Raw genomic sequence first — 23,291 nt, 5'->3', positions numbered from 1 at the left:
TTTGTGTGTATATTGGAGCTTTTCTTTAAGAGGTAATTACTACTCTTCAACAACTTTTTTTCCTCCTCCCCCTTTCCTCTTCCTCATCATTCTTCCTCTTCCTCTTCCTTCTTTCTCCTCCCTTCTCCTTCTCCTTCTTTTTCTCCTTAACCTTCTCTTGGCGTTTTATATTCTTTTTCTTTCTCAGGCATTTGGTAGGTCACTCAAAAGGCTTAGGCATTTGGAATCATAATTCATGGGCCAGGATTCCGTTGGAAGAGTGTTTATTTCCCTGCCCCTGGGGAGCCCGCGGAAAGACTGGGCTGGTCATCCTCATGTCAGCCAGGGCCTTCTCCTTTCTTGCAGGGCTGAAGCAGCTCTCTGTCCATGCCCAGCCTCTCACTGGTTACAAACTGCTTCAGAGGTTGGGTTCACACAGAAGCTGACCCTGAGACAATGGCTTGAGTCCAAGTTGTTTCTTTAGGAGGTGATCCCAGGAAGCACCTGCCGGGCAGCAGGCAAGAGGCAGGAAGGGAGGGAAGGCTGGTGCCTCATCTTCAGTCTCCATCCACCACTGGGTGAGGGTGCTCCCCAGGACGTTCCTTTTCTGGCATTTTGGCCTGGTCCAAACCAGAGAAAGCCTGCAGACAAGGAGTCAGTGGGCAGGAAGCAGGAAGTCTAGACGGAAGCCCCTGGTGTTTAAGGCAACTGCAAGTGCCCAGAAATATGGGAGGGACACCTACATTGCCCCTTCCTCCTTTCTCATTTTACTTCTCCCATTTTTCCCCAATATTAAAGTAAAAATCCTAAGTAGTACCTGGAGCAGGGTTGCAAGGGGGAAGGCATTAGAATAGAGGTTTTGTGTTGATAAAAATCCGCAGCTGCTGGCAGCGCTCTCATTCCTATGTTTTTTTATATTTTGGATAAATTGATAGTTACTCCTAGTTTTGCAAAGATGAGTGACCAAAAGCAGAAAAGAAAAATGTGTTTTCTAACTTAAAAAGTTGCTCCTTTCCAAGTAGAAGTCTTTTTTTCCCAGGCTTTCCAACTCTGCTGTCAGTTATGGAGAGAGATGAGTGACCTGAGCTCTGGGGACATCCTGATACCACCCACAGGGAACCCGAAACGTCCTCCAGGGGAACCACAGAACATCTAACAGTGGGGGCTGAGCCTTTTTCAGAAATTGTCTGGCTACTTGATGCCATGTCTTGCTATAGATAGTCCCAGAGGTTCTGAGATGGTGACCTCTAAGACTAGGAGAAAGGGCTTACTTGGAGGAACATGTAACACTTTCTCTCTGGCCAGATGACCTTAGGCAAGTTATTCTTCTAATGTCCTCATCTGCAAAATGGGAAAAGGAACACCTATCTCATGTGGTTGCCCTGAAACCACAAGGCCTATGATGAGAGGTCACAGGTGAGAAAGGCCACCCAGGGTTGGCCAGAAAAACTCATAGCACGTAGAGTGGGGAGAACAGAGAGCCTCCCACCACACCCCTGACTGTGAGTGTTCATAAGCTGAACATGCACTAACTCAGCGGCCCCAGTGGGATCTGCAAGGTCATTATTGTGATCCCACTTCGCAGAGGAGAAACTCAGTTCCCAAAGATGCTAAGCCCCTGCCTCTTGGGATGTAACTGTAGGTGGGCGAGTCAGGACTTGGACCCAGTCCAATGCTGTGATCCACTCTCCCGCATGCCTCATGTACATCATGAACATCACACCGAAGGACAAGAGTCACGAACGTCACGCCGAAGGACGAGAGTCACGAACGCCACGCCGAAGGACGAGAGTCACGAACGCCACGCCGAAGGACGAGAGTCACGAACGCCACGCCGAAGGACGAGAGTCATGAACGTCACGCCGAAGGACGAGAGTCGAGAGCGGGTACTCGTCTTCCCCTGCCCCAGCTTCCCACATCAAGATGGATAATGAAAGAGCACTTGTATACTCTATTCCATGCCCAAGAGACAAGATGAGCGAATGAAACTAATATCACTCAGCACCTTCTGTGTTCCAGGAACTGGGCCAGGTGCTACCCAAAAAGTTTCCTATTTAAGAAGCGTTGGAGGATGGCAAAACCCAGCTCTCCCTCCTGGTTGTCGCACAGCATACACAGTGCACAAGCACTGGCCCGGACAAGCTTTGATCAGGCACCGCTGAGCAGCTCTTGGAGGCTCTTTGGTGCCTGCAAGTTGCTGCCATTGTGCCCCTCACTCAGCTCCGTCCGGGTTGCAGCACACCAGCCCAGCTGCAGCAGCCACCGAGAAAGGATCCCACCTTTCCAGACTTCGGCCAGCGTGGCGTAGTTGGTGTTTTCTTGACCAGGGTCGGAAGAGGCAGAGACTAGGGCTCCAGGTTCTGGTGGCAGTCTTGTGCAGTACGGGATGCTGAGTGAATCCCTGCACCCTCCTGGCCATCCACCTCCTTGCCTTTGTCTTCTAGTTTCTGCTCAGAGCTTTCCCCTTGGCCTAAGATGCTGCCCACTTTCCAATAAATCCTTCATTCCTTCCAAATTCGGATGAACATTTTATTAGACCTATGACCAAATGGAGGGTGAGGACACAGAGGTCCCTTGGGTAGTGATACGGTGGGAGGCAGGTAGAGGAAAGGGACATTGTGAATACAGTTAGAATGAGCAGTTAGAGCAATTAACCAAATGGCACACTATTTCTGAAGTGGGCAAGTCAAAGGAAACTGTTGTAGCCACCTTCTTTTCAACTTCCTGGCAATACTGACATCACTTTGTAATTTAGATGCTGGGGGTGTCAGAAAGAGACAGTGTGAAAGGCACTTGATTAAAATGCATAAATCCTACTGCCCTGAAAGAATCTGATTTTTTACAACAGCCACAAAATACCAAGTAGACAGAGGCAAAGGTCTAACTTCATTTTTCTATTGAAGGTATTAATTAGGGCTGTTACTAACAGTGGTGGCATTGTGAAAGAGTCAGAGGATTCCAGCCAAACAGGACTTTTCAGGGGCTTTGAACAAGGTTTAAAGTATGTCCCTGCAGGGGAAAGGAAGCTGTCTGTAGCATCCCTACCAGCACGTTCCTCTGATTGTTCTCAGTTCATGTGAGTCCACAGAGGACATAAACCGAGTGAGCTGGTAACAGATGTAATGAAAGTACTCCAGGCCTCAGTAAGAAGAGTCAGAGGGGTGGCGGTGGTGCCTGAATAACAGCATTTGTGTAGCTAGATTAGAACAAAGTAGGGACTGGGGAACTCTTCCTGCAATTCTCAAGTTACAGTTTGGGGAATGACAGTATTAGTAACTGAGGTGAGGCTAAGGAAGTGGAAACACAGCTCAGGTGGAGAGAATTGTGCATGATCAATAAATACAGAACAGCTAACTTTCAAACTGGTGATGCTGCTAGGAGGGTGTGAAGGAGACTAAGACAGGGAAAACATCGTTGTGGACAGCATTGGCCAAGACTTCACAGTGGAGACAGAGCACGGCTGGGGCTTGGAGGAGAGAGAGCTCTATGCTGATGGAGGGAAGGAGCCTATTCCATATGTGAGAAAGAAGGGGGACAAGCACTCCCGACCAAGTCTACAGGCATAGACTGCGGGGGCCAATCTGTCTGCAGCTGAATGTGGTGGGGAGCAGCAGACACTTGGACTGAACAGGTAGCACAAGGTCCCTCTCTGGAGAGCTTTGGCAGCTAGGAAGAATTTGGATTTGGGAATCTTTGCTGATTAAGCAGGAGGGGAGGGTGATACACAGGAGAAATGGTATTTTAGGCAGCACCTATCCACTTTCTATTTAGGATAGAGGGGGTCTCAGTCAACAGACTTGGGTATCTTGATCCCATTGGCAAAGCCAGCCTAATTCATAGTTAACTTCCAGGGACTGAAGCCAATTAAATCCAGTCACTCCAGCCCCACTGACAAGGCTATTCCCATTGTGAAAGGGAGGTCAGACTCTGTAAGCCAGATACAGTTAGTCCTCCAATTCCAACTCCTCTCCCTACAGCCAGGCCAGCTCACCGAGTACCCTTGTGATCATTTAGCTGCTTCCATGCAGGCAGGCCTGCAAGAAATTCGTTGGCTTTCATTTAAAGATAGGAATTGGTAACTAAAATTGCTAGGGCGATACATAACTAAGTACTCTATAATCTTATCTACATAGATAAGAAATAATACATAAACCTGTATGATAATTAACACAGAGGAAAGTAGGCTATAAATGCCCTCTAAAATGTTCTTTTACAGGGCACTAAGGAAATGGAAATGCACAGCAATTTAAAAAAATGCCAATACTTCTCTTACTTGTCACAGGTTAGAGATATGTGAATGCCATGATTATGTTATACATTTAATTAGTATATACCTTTGTGTCTAAAGCATTTTCCATCGTAGTCAGCTATGCTTCCTGCAGTCTCAAATGCCCTCTACACACTACGGAATATCCTATCTCCCAGACGGACTGAGATTTCTTTACCACCGCCCCCGCCCCCGCCCCACCCCTCCCCCGCCAATTTTGAACATTTTACAAGCTCCAGTCTTTTAAAAAATCTCATTCAGACATGAATTTTTTTTTCCTAGAAAAACTATGCCTTTCACTTGGAAATAAAGAGAAGAAAACATCTTGGTGAGTCTTGAAATATGTCAATAAATTCATTGCCCAATAGGCCTCTGGATGTGTTTATTATTTTCCGCTGCCCATAACTCCAAGCATGCATTGGATGGAAGATGATATCTGATTGTTCAGATAATTTTTTTCTTACCGTCAAGAATGGAATGCTTTTTCAACTTATAATTAAAATTGTTTCAAGAAGACTACTCTGATTAATTGACCTGGTGGTATGTGTGATGCGTGTCTCATACTTTAGGCAGAACAGGATGCAGAGAAGGTGGAAAGGAGATAGAACGATGACCGTATTGAGTAACTGGGCCATGACAGTGAGTGTAGTCTGCTTTGCTAAATGTGAGTTTCTGTAATTTAGCTTGTAGGTGACTGGTAAATAGGGGCAGAATGTCACTATCATGTGAAAGTTGTGCTGATTCATAGCAATTTCTGCCCTACATGTTAATGCTGGCCAAGCTTGTCTATCCACTCTCTTCTGTGTGCTCCCTTCTCCCTTGGAAGTGGTGATTGCTGGGTGCTCTCAATCTGGGAGCATTTTGCCCTTGTCTTCATATCTCAGCAGTGTCAACTCTCAAGCTGTTAAGCCCCTTCCAGGAAGCCACCCACACCTTTTAAAAAAACTTGTAGTAAATATACGGAACAAAATATACCATCTTAACCATGTTTAAGTGTATTGAGTACATTTATATTGCTGTGCAACCAACACCACCATCCATCTCCAGAGCTGAAACTGAAACCCTGTACCCATTAAACATTAACTCCCCATTCCCTCCACACCCCTACTCCAGCCCCTGGCAGACACCATTCTACTTTCCTTCTCTGAGCTTGACTGCTCTAGATACCTCATATCAGTGGAATCGTACAGGATTGGTCTTTTTGTGATTGGTTCATTTCATTTAGCGTGAGGTCCTGAAGGTTCATCCATGTTGTAGCATGTGTCTGATTCTCCTTCCTTTTAAGGCTAATATTCTATTGTATGTATACACCACATTTTTTTAATCCATTCATCCACCACTGGACACCTGGGTTGTTTCTGTCTTTTGGCTTTTGTGAATAATGCTGCCATGACTATGTTGTGTACAAATATCTGTTAAAGATCCTGCTTTCAGTTCTTTTCCGCATACACCCAGGGGTAAAATTGTTGAATCATATCGTTTCCCATATTTTTAAAAGACATTCCTGCACAGCATTTGCAGTTGTAGTTGCTTGCTAGGAATCTAATGTGCCTTTTCAACTGCCTATGTCTTTTGATTACGATCGTTACTATTGTTAGGGCTCTGGTGATGAAGTCCTCAGGGTTCAAGGGGTCTCAGTCCTACTTTCATGAGCCCTGTTGTCTTTTGTGCACAATTTCACAGAACACAAGGCTTTTTTGTTTTTTGATTTTTTTTTCCTGAAATGCATACATCCCATCAGAGCAGAAATGGCCATAGGGTTGGAATAAATAGGCCGGGGTATAACTCTGTGCTGTATTACCTAATTACCTCAGAAAAATGAAACCATCTCAGTTTTCTGCTCCGTAACACTGCCTCCCAGGGTCCCTGCAGGAGTCTCTGACCTGAAGCATCAAACACAAGCCCTTGGTGTACACATAATCAGTGTGATACATTAGGAGTTTAATATGGTTGACCAGAGGCTTTTAGTCAGAGGGAGAACTCGGTTGAAGAGTTGAGAATCTCTGCAAGCAACTGGCTCAGTCTTTTTCTTATGCCTACAACTGTTGGCATTGTACACAAGGCTTAATGGACCAAACACATCAGACAAGTAAAACACCTAAACAAGAGCATTCTGTCCTAGCAATGAGTGTGTGTCCAGAGAGATCTGGAAAGCTTGAGGAAGGCAGGGAGGGGTAGAACAAGGGGAGTAAGGACACAGGAGCTGCTGTTGATTTTGGTAGAGCGGCTTGTTTATTATTCATGGTTTCCATGAGTGTTTATACCAGGAAACGCTCTCCTATGCATGCCACATGAGAGCAGGGCTCTGTGACTCAGGGTTGGTGACTGGGCTTGGAGGAATGTAGGCTCCGTCCACAAACAAAGGAGAATGAGGATTTGAATGTCACGGTAAACTTATTTGTGACTAAGGAGGTTGTGGGCAAAAGAGGGGTAGGAAGAAGCCATAGGGCAGATGAAAGAGGCGTCCTGTCTGCCCCCCGCCTGTTGCCATCACACTGGGTCGTTTCCACATTGCTGATCACTGCAGTGTGTTCCAGTGATGGGATCTCATTAGTGAGTCCTGAAATGAATTTAGCAAATTTCCACCAGAATTAAATACAACAACCCAAGAGAGAAGAGAGAACACCGAATGCACCCCATGAAGTAAAGGTTGGCATCGTTTGTCATTCTCTTTATGTGTGAGATCGTGGGGTGAAATACGCATCTCACTGTGGGCTGTGGTCGGAAGTTTGAAAAATACCCTGGCATTTTGCCTGTCTTCTGTTCCTGGACCTTCCCTTTCTGTCAGTGAGAATTTTGCGTCCAAATCTGGCCAAGGGTGGACTCTGAAGAGACAGTCCCTGGTTGACTCTAGTGTTTGTTAGAGGAGTTCTGCTGCCACTTTTTCAGGAATCAGAGAACCGTGAGGCCACCTAACACTCCTAGATCTTCTGTCACTGTGGTGTAGTGCAGCGTCCTGAATTTGGAGCTAAAAGCTTGGATTTGAAACACTGGAAATGGCTGATGGGGGCGGGAAAGCTCCCACCTATGTGGGGAAGAACCCAGAGGGAGAGCAGCTTGTACAAAGGCCCCGCGGGGCGGATAGAGCTGGAGAGCTGCGGGTCAGGTTGTCACGGGCCTTGCATGACATGCAGAGAAACTTGAACTTGGTTGTGTGGGTGCCGAGGCTTGACAGGAGTTGGGGGTGTTTCAGAAAGAGCTCCTGGGCAGCAGGAGGTGGTTGGGGAGGAACGCAGAGATGGGAAGGCCTGCATCCAGGGGCTGTCAGGGAGGGAGAGAGCCGCTGTGCCGCAGGGTGGCTGTGGGGAGGGAAGGGAGAGTGTGGGACGTGGAAGAGTGGGGGGACTGTCCCACAGAAAGCTGGTATCTGCCTGACTGGTGGCCAGGTGTGCACCCTGGAGGAGACAGAGCTGGGCAATGCTGAGATTCTTAGGTGGACCGATGGGGGACAGTCACATTAGAACATGGTGGGCCAGACTCTCTGTCCTGAGGCACATTGGCTGTACAGTGCCTGTCTCCCCGTACTCTCCTCCCACAGCCTCCACTTCTCCAAACACCCTGGGTTTCTCCCTGCCCAGCACCAGTGCACCCACCCCATGTCCTCAGTGCTTTCAAGTGGCATCACTGCTTCACAGCTCCTGCCAGTCCCCTAGAGAGCAGCCTGCAGCCTCAGTGGCATGGCAGTGTGTCTCAGCACTGGGAGTTCAAATCCTATGAGATGTCACCGACTGGCACAGGTGCCCTCTGGGGAGACCTGGTTCAGGCAGGACCTCCTTTTTAAGGCTGTTTCTAACTTCCCATCCATCCTGAATTAGTCAGTGTTCTCCAGAGAAACAAAATCTATAGGATATATAGAGAGAGTTAAATATTGATTGAATTTTTTTTTTTAAGGAATTGCACACAAATTTGAGGGCTGGCAAGTCCAAAATTTGTAAGTAGGCCAGTAGGCTGGAGACTCAGGTAAAAGTTGATGTTGAAGTCTTGGGTCCGGAATCCACAGGGTAAGGCAGGCCACAGCAGGCTGGGGATTCAGGCAGGCTTTTGTGTTGCAGTCTTGAGGCCAAGGTCCTTCTTCCTCAGGGAACCCACGTCTTCTCTCCTATGACTGTCCCCTGATTGGACAAGGCCCACCCACATAGCAGAGGGCTCTCTCCTTTACTCAAGTCTAGTGACTTAGCTGTTAGTATCACCTAAAAATACCTTCACAGCCACATGGAGACTGCTGTTTAGATGTGTTTGCTGTCTAGATGCTGTTTGACTGGGCACCATGGCCCAGCCAAATTGATGCATAAAGTTAGGCATTACAAAACCCTCACTAAAGAGTTGACAAGTCCCTGTCTGGGGTCTTTGCATATTTTAATCCATTCCTACAGGAATCCTGCGAAGATTCATAATCCTCATAATTTTACAGATGAGAACATTGAAATTCACACAGATTAAGAGGCTTGCCCCAAATCACACAGTTCTGGAGAGAGAATCCAGGAGATGGCCCTCAGACCCAGATGCTTCCTCCCGCAGTGCTGAGCTATCTGTGCTGTGATTGTGGGCACGCGTCCTTCAGCATTCAGGGTACATCAGGACTTTGAAAGACAGGCAGATCTTGGTCTGAATCCTTGCTCTGTCAAACATATGGGGCTGAGGACCCGGAACCATTTGTTTAACTCCTGGCTCAGTTTCCCCATTTGTAAAATGAAAATAATGATAAACTCTCCCTGGTTTTAATGATGAAGTGAAATATTCAACACAGTGCCTGCATGTTAGTAACCATGCACTAGGCAATAATAATGGCTGTAATATTGAATGTTTCATCATTTACAACCAATTTATTTGACAGAGAATGAAAATACCCAGTTATATACATGAAAGTCCTGTCTCTGTCAGGGTTTTGTAATAAACATTTCAAGTTTTGAATAGATGTCCGTTACCGAAGTTTTTTTTTTCTTTTTTTTAAGAGTGTTGGGTCTGGAGCTCAACTGTCCAAGTTCAAACACCAGCTGTGGGTACATCACCAACCTACCAGAGAGGGCTCAGCTTCGTCATCTGTGAAAAGGTAATGTTAGCAGTTCCTACTATTTAGGGTTATTATGAGGATTAAATGAGTAAAACATGTAAAATGCTTAGAACAGAACCTGGCACCATGCTAGGTATTTAGTAGACTTTACCATTTTTACCAGCTGCATAGTCTTTAACAGTACTAAGCAGTATAGATGCTTGATTAATTTAGCTAACACTAGTGAATCGATATTGTCCAGGATGAGGACTGCAAAGGGAGAGAAGGGCATAAAGCTGTGAAGATGTGGTTCAGTTCTCAGGGAATGCCTGGGTTTCTAAAGGCGGCAGGGCCTTCCAGGAGCAGCAGACACAGGCAGAGTATGATACGTGAACACACTGAACACTGTTCAGGCTGCTGTAACACTGTTCAGGCTGCTGTAACACCGTTCAGGCTGCTGTAACAAAATACCTTAGACTCAGTAACTTATAGACAACAGATATTTCTTTTCCCACAGTTTTAGAGGCTGAGAAGTCCAAGATCAAGGCACCTGTAGATTCAGTGTCTGGTGAAGACCCTTTTGCACTGATAATGCCTTGTATGTGCCCTCACTTTGTGGGAGGGGCACGGGGACTCCCTCTGCCACTTTTATAAGGGCACTTATCCCATTCATGAGGGTGGACACAAGCTTTCTGACTCTAGCACACAGCCCCAAACAAGGCACAGGCCAGGTGCCATGGGACTCAGTGGTTCCTGCTAAAGGACATGACCACTTTCCTCTGTGCCTACTTCACAGCTCTGTCTGACACCCCTCCTGTCACATTGTGTGTAATGACCTCCTCCTCCTTCTCCTTGATAAGCTCCACCAGGGAGGTCCTCCCCAGTGAGGCCTTGCACAGTGGGTGCTCTATGCCAGTGAGGGAATAAAATCATGAAAGCATTCCAGCCCCACAGCTCCCACATCCCCGTCTGTGTGATCAGTGCCTCCAATCACAGCAAAATGATGCCCATGGTCTTTTTGAAGTCCTGCTGTGGACGATGTCTCTCTCTGTCACTCACCATCACCCGTTCTTCAAATATGAGCTGCTCATTCATCAGGCTTGTGTTGGATGGTCACTCTGAGCAAGGCGCCAGGGACAAAATGCAGAGCCACTCCCAAGTCCTTGTCATGGAGGAATTGACAGGTCTTGAAACAGCTTTCTCTCTCTCTGTCTCTTCCTCTCTCTCTCTCTTCCTCTTCTCCCTCAAATGTTCAGAACTCAAATGATGATTATCTCTTTTCTTTCTCACTTTTACATTTTACATTGAGACTTTCACCTCCGTGTAACCTTTAAGTACACCCAATACACAGCGTAGCTGACTGTGACAAAGGTCAACATGCAAAACAAAAGCAATGTTGTGCGTGTGTGTGAGAAAAATGTCTATGTTACATCTGTGCTCATGTCTACTTAGGACCTCCGAGTTCGGACTTGGGCATCCTCTGTGGATGGTGTCTCTTTACTCTGATTTTATCATCTGCATTTCCCCATCATAAACATTACGTCCACATACAGACACATTAGCTGCTTGGCAAAGGAGCTGTCATGCTGGCCTGTCTCATGTATGTTTAGGGTTTCCAATAGGCCCTGGTGGTCCTGGCACCTCTGATGGTGGGTGCCCCATTTTCCACCTGCAGTCCTGTCTTTGGACTGTGTGGCCCACATGGCTGGCCTTCACTCTGTGCACTTCCTCCTCACTGCCACCAGCACACTCTTCTCACACTCCATTTAATTGCCTTTGTAAAAAGGAACTTGTTCTTGTCAGGTAGACAAGGAATAAATAATAGAGCAAGGGTTCTGCTGATACATGACAGAAAAGTGAAGACATTGACAATTTAGGACTCAGCATGCGTAAAGTACACCCTTCAGATGACAAAATTAGTGAAGGCAGCCAAGGCCACTTTCAACAGAAGACACATGGTAGAGAGAATGATCCGCAGTACGCTCCAAGGAAAACTGTGTAGGTCTAGGGTAAAATAATCACGGATCCCCTGCCCATGTCAATTGCAATTCCATTTATCTCTGAAGCCATATGTATGAAGAGCACATACTTTATGTGGATCTACGCAGGAGAACACAGTCTAAAAGAGGAGGTCATTTTGAAGTATTCATGGAGATTGATGACCACTAAAAATTACTGGGAAGTGTGCTGGTGAGGTATAGTGAGAGAGTGAAGTTTGGAATTCATCCCTTGGGGTTGGAATCCCAGCCCAGCCACTTCTAACCATATGACTGAACTGCTTAGTGGAAATAAATATCCACCCTTTATCAAACAAGTATTATCTTATGAAGACATTTATGTATGTTCTCACCTAATGTTCACATCAACTCTGAGCGGGGTGAACTATTGTTATCCCTATTTTTATGATTAGAAAACTAAGGCTAAGACAATACCAAGTTTTAGTGAAGATGGGGGACCATGTAGGACTCTCTTCTACCACTTGTGGGAGTGTAAACTGATACACACATTTTGAAAAAAAAAAAGCTTGGCCGTAGCTACAGAAGGTAAACATACGCACACCTGATGATCCGGCAGTACCACTCCTGGGTAAATACCCAACAAGAGTGTGATTTTTTTTTCCACTAAAAGCATGTTCATGTCCTGGCTACATAGTAACCAAAAGTAAAACAATTTAATTGTCCATCAACAATAGAATAGGACACAGTATATTCAAACAGCAGAATACTACACAGCAATGAAAAAAATGAACAAGTGTTACACAGAGCAACATGGATGAATCTCAGACATACCGTTAAGGAAGTCAGACACAAAAGTATACATCCAGCATAACTCCATTTATATGAAGTTCAAAAACAGGAGTGAATTATGGCAATAAACGTTAGTGTTTACCTTTGGAGTACTGGGCATTGCTCACTGGGGGGAGGGGCACAAAAGGGAGTCTTTTGAGGAGCTAGAAATTTTCAGTATTTTCATATTGTATTAGTTTTCTATGATGTGGAACAAAGCACCACAGTGTGTTAAAAACTATGCACACTTATTTTCGCACTTTTAAGCCAGTTTCCAGGGGTGATGAGTCTGGGCACAGCTTAGCTGGGTCCTCAGCTCAGGGCCTCATGAGGCTGCTGCCACAGTTGGGCTAGGCTGTGTTCTCATCGAGAAGCTTGACTGGGGGAGAATTTGCTCCCAAGCTCATTCTTAGTGTCGACAGAATTCACTTCTTTGGAGCTGTGTGACTGATAGACCAGTTTTGTTTGTTTGTTTTGAGATGGAGTTTTGCTCTTGTTGCCCAGGCTGGAGTGCAATGGCGTGATCTTGGCTCAGTGCAAACTCCAACTCCCAGGTTCAAGTGATTCTCATGCCTCAGCCTCCCTTGTAGCTGGGATTACAGGTGTGTGCCACCATGCCCGGCTGGTTTTTGTATTTTTACTAGAGCTAGGGTTTCACCATGTTGGCTAGGCTGGGCTCAAACTCCTGATCCACCTGCCTCAGCCTCCCAAAGTGCTGGGATTACAGGCATGAGCCACCGTGCCCAGTTGGTTATTATTATTTCTATATTACAGATGAAGAAACTAAGGTTCCAAGCAGTTTGCCCAAAGCACCCAGCTAGTGAAAGATGAAAGGGGGATTCTATGAAAGGTCTATGCACCTCTGTGGTGCTCCACCCCCAGTGACAGAGATCTGTCACGGAAGAACTTTAGGGCCTACTGTGTAATGATGGAGTCCAAGTGATAAAACAAAAATTGACAGATGAAGCTGTCAATCATGAAAATTTAATAAAGAAGGCAGGTTTTTCAGGAGTTACTCAATTAAAGCAAAGAGAATACTGCTTGTGGAGGATGGCTCTGGTAAAGTGGTCTGCATCAGTCCTAGACACACACACACTCTCAGTGCCTAGATTCATTATTTAAAGTGGGACTGATGGGCAGTGGATGGAGTGGAAGCTTACAGGGCTTGCAGAACCAAGCCGGAGTCAGTGAGTGGCAGAGGCAGCTCCTTACCGCGAAATCCCAGTGGCTTTGTGCAGATTCTGGCCTGCAGATTAGAAAATGGGACATTTTAAAAAACTGTGGTAAAATACACATAAGACTTACCATTTTAACAATTTTAAGTGTGCAATTCAGTATATTAAGTACATTCATATTATTATGCAGCCGTCACCATCATCCATCCACAGAACATTTCCCATCTTGCAAAACTGACATTCTGTCCCCATTAAGCAGTAACTCCCCACTTTCCCACTGCAGCCTCTGGCAATCACCATTCTACTTTCTGTCTGTGAATTTGCCTACTCCAGGCACCTCATATAAGTGAAATCCTAGAGTATCTGTCCTTTTGTGATGGGCTTATCCATTTAATGTAATGTCCTCAGGGTCCACCTGTGTTGCAGCATATGTCAGAATTTTGTTCCTCTTTAAGGCTGAGTGATATTCCATTGTATGTACTTACTACATCTTGTTTATTCATCCATCCATTGATGAATACTTGGGCTGCTGTCACCTTGTGGCTGTGTGAATACTGCTGCTATGAAAGTGGGTGTACAAATATCTGTTCAAGTCCCTGCTTTCAGTTCTTTTGGGTATATTCCAGAAGAGGGATTGCTGGATGATACGGTAATTCTAGTTTTTTGATTTTTGAGGAATTGCCATACCTGTTGTCCACAGCAACTGTGAGGACAGCGTGAGACTCATTCTCCTCTTTTGCCTGTAGCTGCCCTGCCCTGCCCATTCGTATTCCCCCCTCCAAACCCAGGTCTGATGGGGTCCCTGTCTCCGAGCAGACAGGGAGGCACTGTAGATGGCACACTGGACCTGGCTCCTGGCCCATCCCCTCTGTACTCTAATCCTTTGGCCTTGATGATCCACCCATTCCTGGAGGCAAAATGCTTTCCTCTCTGTGCCTCAGTTAATTGGGTTTCCCACCACCCCAACAGCCAAATAGATACTTATGTGCTAAGATAATGTGATAGGTGCCAAACATTATTCTGTCATCCTAGGAAGCTTCAAATTAGAGAGCTATCTGCTCTAGTAAACTGTAGAATAAAATATAGCAAACACACTTTATCCATTCTAATCAATAATGATAGCCACCAGTTATTGAGCATTTGACCACATGCCAGGCAGTGAGCTGGGACTTTACATACATTATTACACTTAATTTTCACCATAAGATATGACAGATAAGGAGCCGGTCAAAGTGAGGTTATGAAGTTCTCTGTCCTAGAACTCACATGGACAGAGAGCAGAAGAGGCTCAGGTTCTCTCCTGCTCTTGGGTCTTGCCTTATGTGCCAGAGGCATCTGTGGTTCAACCAACCCCCTTTTGTCCCCTGCCACCTTCACAACCAACAAGATGCTGGAGGCTGCTAGATGAAGATAAAAATGTCAGTGATGTTACTGACAAAATCACCTGGAGAATGAGTGCACAATTGCTGCTAATGATCTCAGAGTGACCTCCCAGCTCCTTTGCCTCTGCTTCCCCAACCAGGTCTAGACCTTAAGTTATTCCCTCCAGGTGAAAGTCTGGTCTGTGGCATCCAGACACTGACCCCAGATTTCTCCCAGCCGTAGTCTGGGTGGAAAGGTTAAAGAAGAGTGAATACTCTGTACTGTTAATAAATTAATAAATCAGGTTATTCTATCAAGGGAGTCTACCAGTGGATTTCTCCAACCAGTCAGGTAACTCCTTTTTCTTTTTCTTTTTAATATATTTTTTTTAGATGGAGTCTTGCTGTGTCACCCAGGCTGGAGTGCAGTGGCACGATCGCGGCTCACTGCAAGCTCTGCCTCCCGGGTTCATGCCATTCTTCTGCCTTAGCCTCCCGAGTAGCTGGGACTACAGGCGCCCGCCACCATGCCCGGCTAATTTTTTTTGTATTTTTAGTAGAGACGGGGTTTCACCGTGTTAGCCAGGATGGTCTCGATCTCCTGACCTCATGATCTACCCTTCTTGGCCTCCCAAAGTGCTGGGATTACAGGCGTGAGCCGTCGCGCCCGGCCGGTAACTCCTTTTTCTGCAGTAGAGGGTAGGGGAGAAGCCATACGGGTTACTTTATAGGAGCTCCTCAAAGAAAAAAAACTAAAATGAGGAGAAAGGAGTTTCCTTTTTGCCCTTTACCTCCTGAGAAACCCCTGCTGAATGGAACTTTCAGCAGATGGAATACAGCATTGCTTCTCCCCAACCCTGGGGGAACTCATAGCACTGCTTTGTTCAGAGCATTTTCAAACAGGAGCATGAGATCAAATCCTGGCTCCACTGCTCACCAGCTGTGTGACCTTGGATGATTCGTTCAACCTTTCTAACTTCATTTGCCCCATATATAAAATAAGAAGGATCACTGTACCTCAAGGATTGTCTTGAGGATTTAAGAAAATGATGAATGTAAACAACATGGCATAAGTGCTCAACAAATATTAAGGGAAAGACACATTCTAGTTTTGGAGATGTTATGTGGAACAAAAAAAAAAAAAAGCGCGTTAGACTTAGTGAGAGGTGGTAGTTTCTATCCCTAGACACTCTCCTGCAGAAAGCATCAGTGTTGTTAGGATGAACTTGGGTGAAAGTTTTGAATATTCAGGCTCCAGTTAGAGTCTTGAGTACCAAAAGATCAGCAGACAAGAAAAAAGGTCACCAACCTTTGGAGGTTCCCACTTGCGGGGAGCAACAGAGTGCAGATGCCGGCCTTGTCTGCGAGGCTGTGAGTGATGGCGGCCATGTGGACAGAGAGCAATGTTGACAGAAAGCCACTGCGGGAGACCTAGGCTTTTACACAGAGGCCACATTGTGATTCCCGCAGGAATGATAGAAACGGAAGGAAATTTAGCTATTGCTCGTCCTAATCTCTGACTTAACAGAACGGAAAAGCAAGAATAAGCGTCGGTTGGTGATTTACTCCTGTGATGAACACAGCTGGTTAGAGCCAGGTTGGACTGTGCCGCCTCTTCATGTCAGATCAGTGAATTTTCTCTTGAGCCATCCTGCCTTCCTCTAACAGATTTATAATCTGAACCCAGACATATCTTTTATCCCAGGCACTCAAAAGGTTTTCACTGAAACCCTGAAAAAAATATTTTTTAAAAGACATGAACTAACAATCAGCAAGCACCTGTATGTGCTAAGTTGATACTAAGAGTCTTACATGGGCTAAAGTTTTAATTCTCCACCCAATGCAGAGTGAGGTCCCACTGTCACCGGCTCACTGAGGAGGAAGCTGAGATTCAGCAAGGTCCAGCACTCGCCCAGGGCTTGTACAGGGCCTCAAGGATGTGGGGGTCTTCAGGTCTAGTTGGTATCACTCCACAGAAATCCATTCATCTGAGGGCCAGGCCTGTTTCCCAAGAACATAGTTTCAAATATAGTGTTTTCTTCACTATAAAAAGTATTGCATGTAAATGTTAATAGTGGTTTCCAAGTAGGCAGAAATAACCTTTTGAAACACAATTTTTTTTAAAGAAAAATCAAAATCTGCTCCTCAGATTTGTGCTAATTCTAAAGAGATAATAAAAAACCCCTCAATTTAGACCGTGATAGTCTTTTTAAATAATACTAACATAGATTTCATTTTAGCATTGTGAGTGCTTCGTGAAGATTTTTTATAGAGTAGAAATAAAATGGAATAGTCAATGATATTAGCCTCACATACTATGTTTCTACAATTTTCCAAGGTTTGGTTTTTATATTTTTTCAGCTTTAAAAATACATGGTCATTGTTAAAACTTGGGGTAATTTCAATAACAATTCAAAGAATTAAATGAAATTTACCCATATTTCCACCACCCACAGATAATTATCATTAATCTTGGTGTGTGCTTTAATTAATAGACTATTTTTGGAGCAGTTTTAGGTTTAGAAAACAGGAATGGAAGGTACACGGAGTTCTGATGCACTCCCTCACGCCCCTCCCTCCACGCACAGCTGCTTGTACTGACATCTTACATTCGAGTGGCACATGTGTTATGATTGATGGGCCCGTGTTGTTACATTAAGATGAACTAAGTCCATGGCTTACAGGAGGTTCACGCCACATGCTGTACATTCTGTGAGTTTTGAGAAATGCGTAATGACATGAAGCCACCATTATAATGTCATACAGAGTTTTTTCAATATTTTAAAAAGCATACATAAAATTAATTTTCACTTTTCATTGGGTAATATAATTTTTGTCTTTTATTTTACAGATTGTGGGTATTGTTCTTTGATTATAAAAGAAAATAGACATTTATAAATAATAGTGCTGGCCACTAAATGCATCATCTAAAAAACTACACTTGTAGAAAGCATGCATTTATTTTATGAATTCCATTAGCTGCCTTTCAGGGAACATGGAGCACTGAGGCACAGATCCCAGCACAGAAGGGTTTGCTTCTCTTCTGTGGTTTTCATGTCAATTAATGATTAGACCTTGAGCCTCACAAGAAAGGTGATAGGCCTTTGAGTCGGTTTACTGCAACAGTCTACTCAAGACTTGCCCCAGGCCCTGGGAAACGTGTAGGTTTAAAAATCCCTACCCTGCGTTTTCCTTTCACAGGGAGTGAACTTCTGGCCCAGGCAGAGGTGAGGCAGTGGGCAGTGGGGCACGGTTGCCCCGGAGATGAGACTCCTCTTCCCGCCCTGGGGGGTGGGGGCTGGCTGGTGGCTGAGGGAACTGTTTTTGTTTGTTTCTTTTTTTAAAAAAACGGAGTCTGGCTGTGTCGTCCAGGTTGGAGTGCAGTGGCGCGATCTCGGCACACTGCAACCTCCGCCCCTCGGGTTCAAGCGATTCTCCTGCCTTAGCCTCCTGAGTAGCTGGGATCACAGGCGCCTGTCACCACGCCCGGTTAATTTTTATTTTTGTTAGAGACGGGGTTTCACCATGTTGGCCAAGCTGGTCTCAAATTCCTGACCTCAGGTGATCCGCCCACCTCGGCCTCCAAAAGTGCTAGGATTACAGGCGTGAGCCACTGCGCCTGGCCGGGGAACTGTTTTTGATGGGTGGGGGGCCCCGGCTGTGGTTGGTAGTGTAGGGGCGTGGCCGAGGGTGTGGCCTGAGGGAGTGAGCTAACCGGGGGCGAGGCCTGATATGGGGCGGGGGGAAGAGCCGGGCTGGGGGCGTGGCCTGGGGGAGGGAGCCCGGCTGGGGCGTGACTTTGTGGGAGCTGGGCTGGGGGCGTGGCCTGGTGGGGAGCCGGGCTGGGGCGTGGCTTGGCTGAGTGTGCTGCCGCCGCGCGGGAGGAGAGTGTGCGTTGCGCTTTCTCCTGCGATCGCCCTGCGGGTCGCTAGCTCCGAGGGCGCGCACTGGATCCCAGGCTCCTCCGAGAGCGCGGCGACCCCGGGGCTCCGCCGGCACCGGAGGTGGCTCGGAGGGCAGGGACGTGTTGGACACGCTGACTTTGTAGGCTCCGCCAAGAGGCGCCGCAGGAGGTAAGACGGCTTCGGGCGCGCGGCTCTGCCGGGCGGGCGCGGGCACGGGCTGTTTGGTAGAATCCCGGGAGGACTTGAGTCCCAGTGGACTGCCTCGGGGCTTCGGGATGTCCAGCTCCCAGCTGCTTCGCCTCTGCTTCCCCCGCCGGTGGAGGCTGCCGGGTGCTCACCTGTTAGGTCCGTGCGCCCGCTCCCTGCCCGGCGGTGGCTCTTCGCCCTCTGAGCCACCCGGCACCATGGCTTTTGGGAGGACGTGCACGTGGTGTTCTCGCAAAAGGCCGTTTCCAGCCGGACGCCTGCAGGGAGGTCGTCTTGTAACTTCACCCGCGCTCCCAGCTCGCGGGGCCTGGCCTGCAGGGGCGGCCGTGGGGGCGGCAGAGTCTGGGGAGCCTGGCGCGGCGGAGCCCTGTAACGCTCTGCTCCATGGGGCGGCGTGGCTGGTTGCCTCCGGGCACCCGGAGCGATGCGATTGGAGAGCTTAGTTTAGAAAGCAAGTTTCTCTTGGTACCAGCGGAGTCTCGTTCCAGGGGAAAGATTTGGGGACCCGGTGCCCATCGTCTGTGGACTGCAGGGAATGCATTGGTGGAGTTGGTTTGGTCCCATTCTGTGCAGGAGGTGGGGGAATTGGTACTCCAGCCCCAGGCAGGTAGAAGCCCGCGCTGCTGCCAGCGTCAGGGGGAGCTCGGGTGACTTGGGCTGGGCCACCCATCTGACTGCAAGGTTACGGAGCTTGAGCAAATTTCCCCTCCCTCCAAGTGCAGGAAAACCAAACCAAAGCAAGCAAACAAAACCCTGTGGGTCATTTGCTTCCCAGCATTGCATAGGGATGTGGATAAATAGAATAATACTGTGAATTTATTCAGCCCTTTTTCCCATGGCTTCCCATAGCCTTATGTTATGCACCTCCCCCCGCCAGGATTTTCTCTGTCCCCACCTTCGGTTTTTGCTGCCTCGTGTTTTCTTCTCTGTGTACCCTTCCTGGTCTCCCAGCGATTTGCTGTCCTTTATTCCCCTTGCTAACAGGCGCAGAAATCTCACTCCTTTTCTTTTTCCACCTTTCCCAACAAATTCTCCTTTTTTCCTAATGTCCCCCTCCTCCGTCTTGCAAACTTCCTCACTGCATTATTCTCAGGGGGCCTGTCATGCACTCTCCCTGTTCTCTGCCCTCCTCCCGTCCTTTAGAGTTTCTTGTGGCTTTGTCTTATTATCCCATATCCTAATTCTCATCTACCTCCCTTGTTCCCCACGTTTGCCATCTGCCTCCACCCGGTTCTCCCATCTCCTTCCTTATTTGTGCTCCTGTGCATGTGCGGGTTTCTTCCTTGTTTCCCCATGTTTCTCCCACAGGTGCTTTCTTCCCTTTGCCCTACTTCTCCCTGGCAGGCGCTCTGCCCAGCCACAGCCTGCCCCGCCTGCAGGGCACACCTTACCTCAGTGCCTTCTGCTGCGGTTTTCCATGCTCCATCAGCATCCCTGGGTTCCTTGTGTTCCTTCCAGTCCGCCCTCTGTCACCTTGCAGACGGCTTTCTCTCCGAGTGTCTGCAAGTGTCAGAGGCGAGGAGTAGCAGCTGCATCTCTGCAGGGGGACTCTGGATTTCAGGACCCTCCCTTCTGCCACTGCTTCTGACTGATTGTTTTCTTATTGAAGTCGTATCCTCTACATAGTTCTAGAATTAATGTCAATATTGATGTTAGGTAGCATTTACCAAACTCTGGGTGTGTGCCAAGCACTGTTCCGAGGGCTTAACGTGCATCAGTACTCATTTAAAATCCTCCACACAGCCCTATAATGTAGGATCTACTACTGTCCCCATTTGACAGATGAGAAAAGGAAGGCTCAGAGGAGGTAACCGGCATGGCTTCTTGCCACTGCCTAGCAGTGGAGGCCCTCTTCTCACCAGACAGTGGAGCTTCCCTGCTGGGTGACCTCTTGAACTCAGGCATGCCTGGAGTTTAGCTTTGGAAAGGAGGTTGTTATTTGACATGTTTTATTTAGTCTGCAATGTACACCAGTGGAGGACACGAATTCTATACCTGTAGGACAGTGCATGGAGAAAACCTAATGCCGGATGTCCCTCAGAAAGCCTGGGGCCAGTGCCTGGGCTGTCACCTCATCCATGCTATCAGTCTACTTTCCCTCTTAGCCACAGGAAGCCCTGAAGAAAGTGACATAAAAATGACCTGGCTGGGCACAGTGGCTCATGCCTGTAATCCCAGCACTTTGGGAGGCCAAAGTAGGAGGATTGCTTGAGCCCAGGAGTTCAAGACCAGCTTGGGCAACATAGCAAGACCCCATCTCTAAAAAATAAAAATAAGAAATCAGCTGGTTGTGATGGCGCACTCACCTGTAGTCCTAGGTACTCAGGAGGCTGAGGTGAGAGGATCTCTTGAGCCTGGGAGGTTGAGACTGCAGTGAGCTATGATTTTTGCCACTGCACTCCAGCCTGGGTGACAGAACAAGAGACTCTGTCTCTAAAAAAATTAAGTTAAATTAAAAAAAAAGAAGACTACTGCCAGCTCTCTCCTCTCGTGCATTGAGAGTTCCGTTTCACTTTAGCTGGACAGATCTTTGTGGTCTCTGTTAGCTATGTGACTGTGTGAGTCTTATTTATATCCATTTCATTGTGTAATCTTAAAGCCTTGTCCAAACATTTCTTTTTTAGTCTTTACCTTCCTAAGAGTTGGAGGCAAGTAGTGTTTCTACTTTACAGGTACTGAAGCAGAGCATGCACCTTGATAGCTGAAAGGGACTTTATATTCTACAGACGAGGAAACCGTGGTCCAGGGAAATAAAATGGCATATTCAAGGGAAAGCAGCAGGACAAAGTTAGCTCTAAGGCTTCTCTGGTTCAGGGCTCAATGCCTGGCCCTATAGCTTGGTAGGTTGACCTCTCTGTTTGCTGCTGAAAGCAACAAAGTTTCTTTCCCCTTCCTTTCCCGTGAGCTAAGAGGCACTGGAAGGTTTCACTTAGAAGGGGAACTCATCAGTGCTTTCCTTTCTTTTTTGTCGGAAAACTAAACATTTAAGATATGTTTGCCTATGAGACATGTAATAGCATAAATGGGATCATAACATCACAGTGGTATAAATTCAAATGTTTTAGAAAGAACTATCATTGTTACTTCTAAAACACCAGGAAGGAACACCAAAGGTACATGGTTTTCTTGAGGGAAACCATATAATCCATGGCAATTTGAAAATCAGTACCTGGAATGTTTAATTGTATTTTACATTTGTGGAGAGAAATGCATTGGTAAAAAGTGCTTACCTGATTTTCTTCATCTTTGCATCACAAATAAAAGAGCAGGAAAGGGGGAACATAGAGTAGGCTGCTGTTTTTCTGTTGGCCTCTGCTGTACCCACACCCTTCTCTGGACTCCCACTGAGCCCCCTTGCTCCTGCCTCTGCTCCCTCCCTGTTTAATGCCTCTTTTGGCTCCCCAGGGAACCTGCAGGGTATTGTTGAATTGTGATGTTCACCTCCTCCATATCAGCCTGTCTTGACAGAATGAAACCCTGATGCCCTGAGGCAGGCATCCTATGTGATGGCTTCACCCCTCCCTCCTAGGATGAGATGGGTGATCAGGTACCATCCTGGGGAGAAGGGAGGAAGCATTTGCGTGAGGTATCCTCTGTGTTCTGTGGTTTAGGTGAGGATGGTTATAACTGAGGAGCAAGTTAAGTTTCAGTGCTCCCTAAATGAGATGGAGATTCAGGGAAGCTGTCGTGGCCAGAGCCCCACAGTAAGTGGCAAGTCTGAGACTGGACCCCAGGCTGCCTGGCTTAGGAGATCTGCATGCATCCCTCGGTGTGTCTGTCTTCCCTGTAACCTGTAACTCCCTGAGGCAGAAACGGCACTGCAGAACCTTTCACAACATCGATCGCTCCTGCCTGCTGAGCTGAAGGTGAAGCTGGAGAGGAGAGACCAGGGGACCAGGGGACACGAGCCTGAGGGCTCAGAGGAGTTCCCAGTCCAGCCCTCTCGCTCACTTCAGGGTCGTGGATGATGCCCTCTGTGCCTGCGAGAACCCTGGGGAGCTGTGGCAACACCGCAGACTGCAAGGAGAATGGCGTCTGTGTTTCTTGTATACGTACGTGGTTGTGGCCGTGTGCTGTGGTCAGGATGTCAGCTTTGGTGGACACAGGTAATGGCTGTCCTGTGGTCATCATGTTCCAGCATCTCGGAAATGGGGCTGTTGCTTCAGTGAACCAGGACCTTAAAGGACCTGACTTCTTGGTGAGCAATCACTTCCACCCATTTCCCTGAAGCAGGACTGCCCTAGTCTTTGTGGAATCATGAGAGCGCAGACATTGTCACTTGAGGGATTCTGTGCCTGCCTCAGAGTGTCTCCCGCCCCAGCATGCCAGGTCTGCCCTGAAGACCCACCAGCATCCATCTGTACCCTCCAAGAGGACTCTACTTGTCCAATTTAGGAGAGGGGAAGGGCCAGCCTTTCCCCTCCACCCCCATTCATACCAGAGCAGGCTTTGTTTCTTAAGACTGGCAAGCTCTCCTTAGAGAGAAGTAGAGCACAGGTCCGAAATGGCCAGACTGGAGAGTTTCAGTGGAGGGAGGCGAGCTGCCTTCCTGGGTTCCTGGGCCACCCAGTCTCCTGCCTTCTTCTCCTCTCTCAGCCCTTCCCAGTTGCACCCCGCCCCG

The 23,291-nt window shown here is 47.3% G+C and overlaps 2 protein-coding genes across 3 annotated transcripts in view; one reads left to right on the top strand and one right to left on the bottom strand.

Moving 5' to 3' along the window:
* Positions 1–23,291, top strand: part of LOC134738006 (uncharacterized) — a 347,768-nt gene that overhangs the window by 162,406 nt on the left and 162,071 nt on the right. For both annotated transcript variants that reach the window (XM_063650641.1, XM_063650640.1), the window contains exons 4-5: positions 4,529–4,574; positions 9,199–9,296. In XM_063650641.1, the coding sequence (XP_063506711.1) occupies positions 4,529–4,574; positions 9,199–9,296 (144 nt within the window). The remainder of the gene's footprint in view (positions 1–4,528; positions 4,575–9,198; positions 9,297–23,291) is intronic.
* The window catches only part of LOC129011217 (phosphatidylinositol 3,4,5-trisphosphate 3-phosphatase TPTE2-like), a 716,449-nt gene that overhangs the window by 593,074 nt on the left and 100,084 nt on the right, over positions 1–23,291 (bottom strand). The window lies entirely within an intron of this gene.

The sequence above is a fragment of the Pongo pygmaeus genome, chromosome 14 (assembly GCF_028885625.2).
Source record: "Pongo pygmaeus isolate AG05252 chromosome 14, NHGRI_mPonPyg2-v2.0_pri, whole genome shotgun sequence".
Lineage (NCBI taxonomy): Eukaryota > Metazoa > Chordata > Mammalia > Primates > Hominidae > Pongo > Pongo pygmaeus.
The sequence above is the reverse complement of the archived record's forward strand: the minus strand, read 5'-3'. Positions and strand labels throughout refer to the sequence as shown.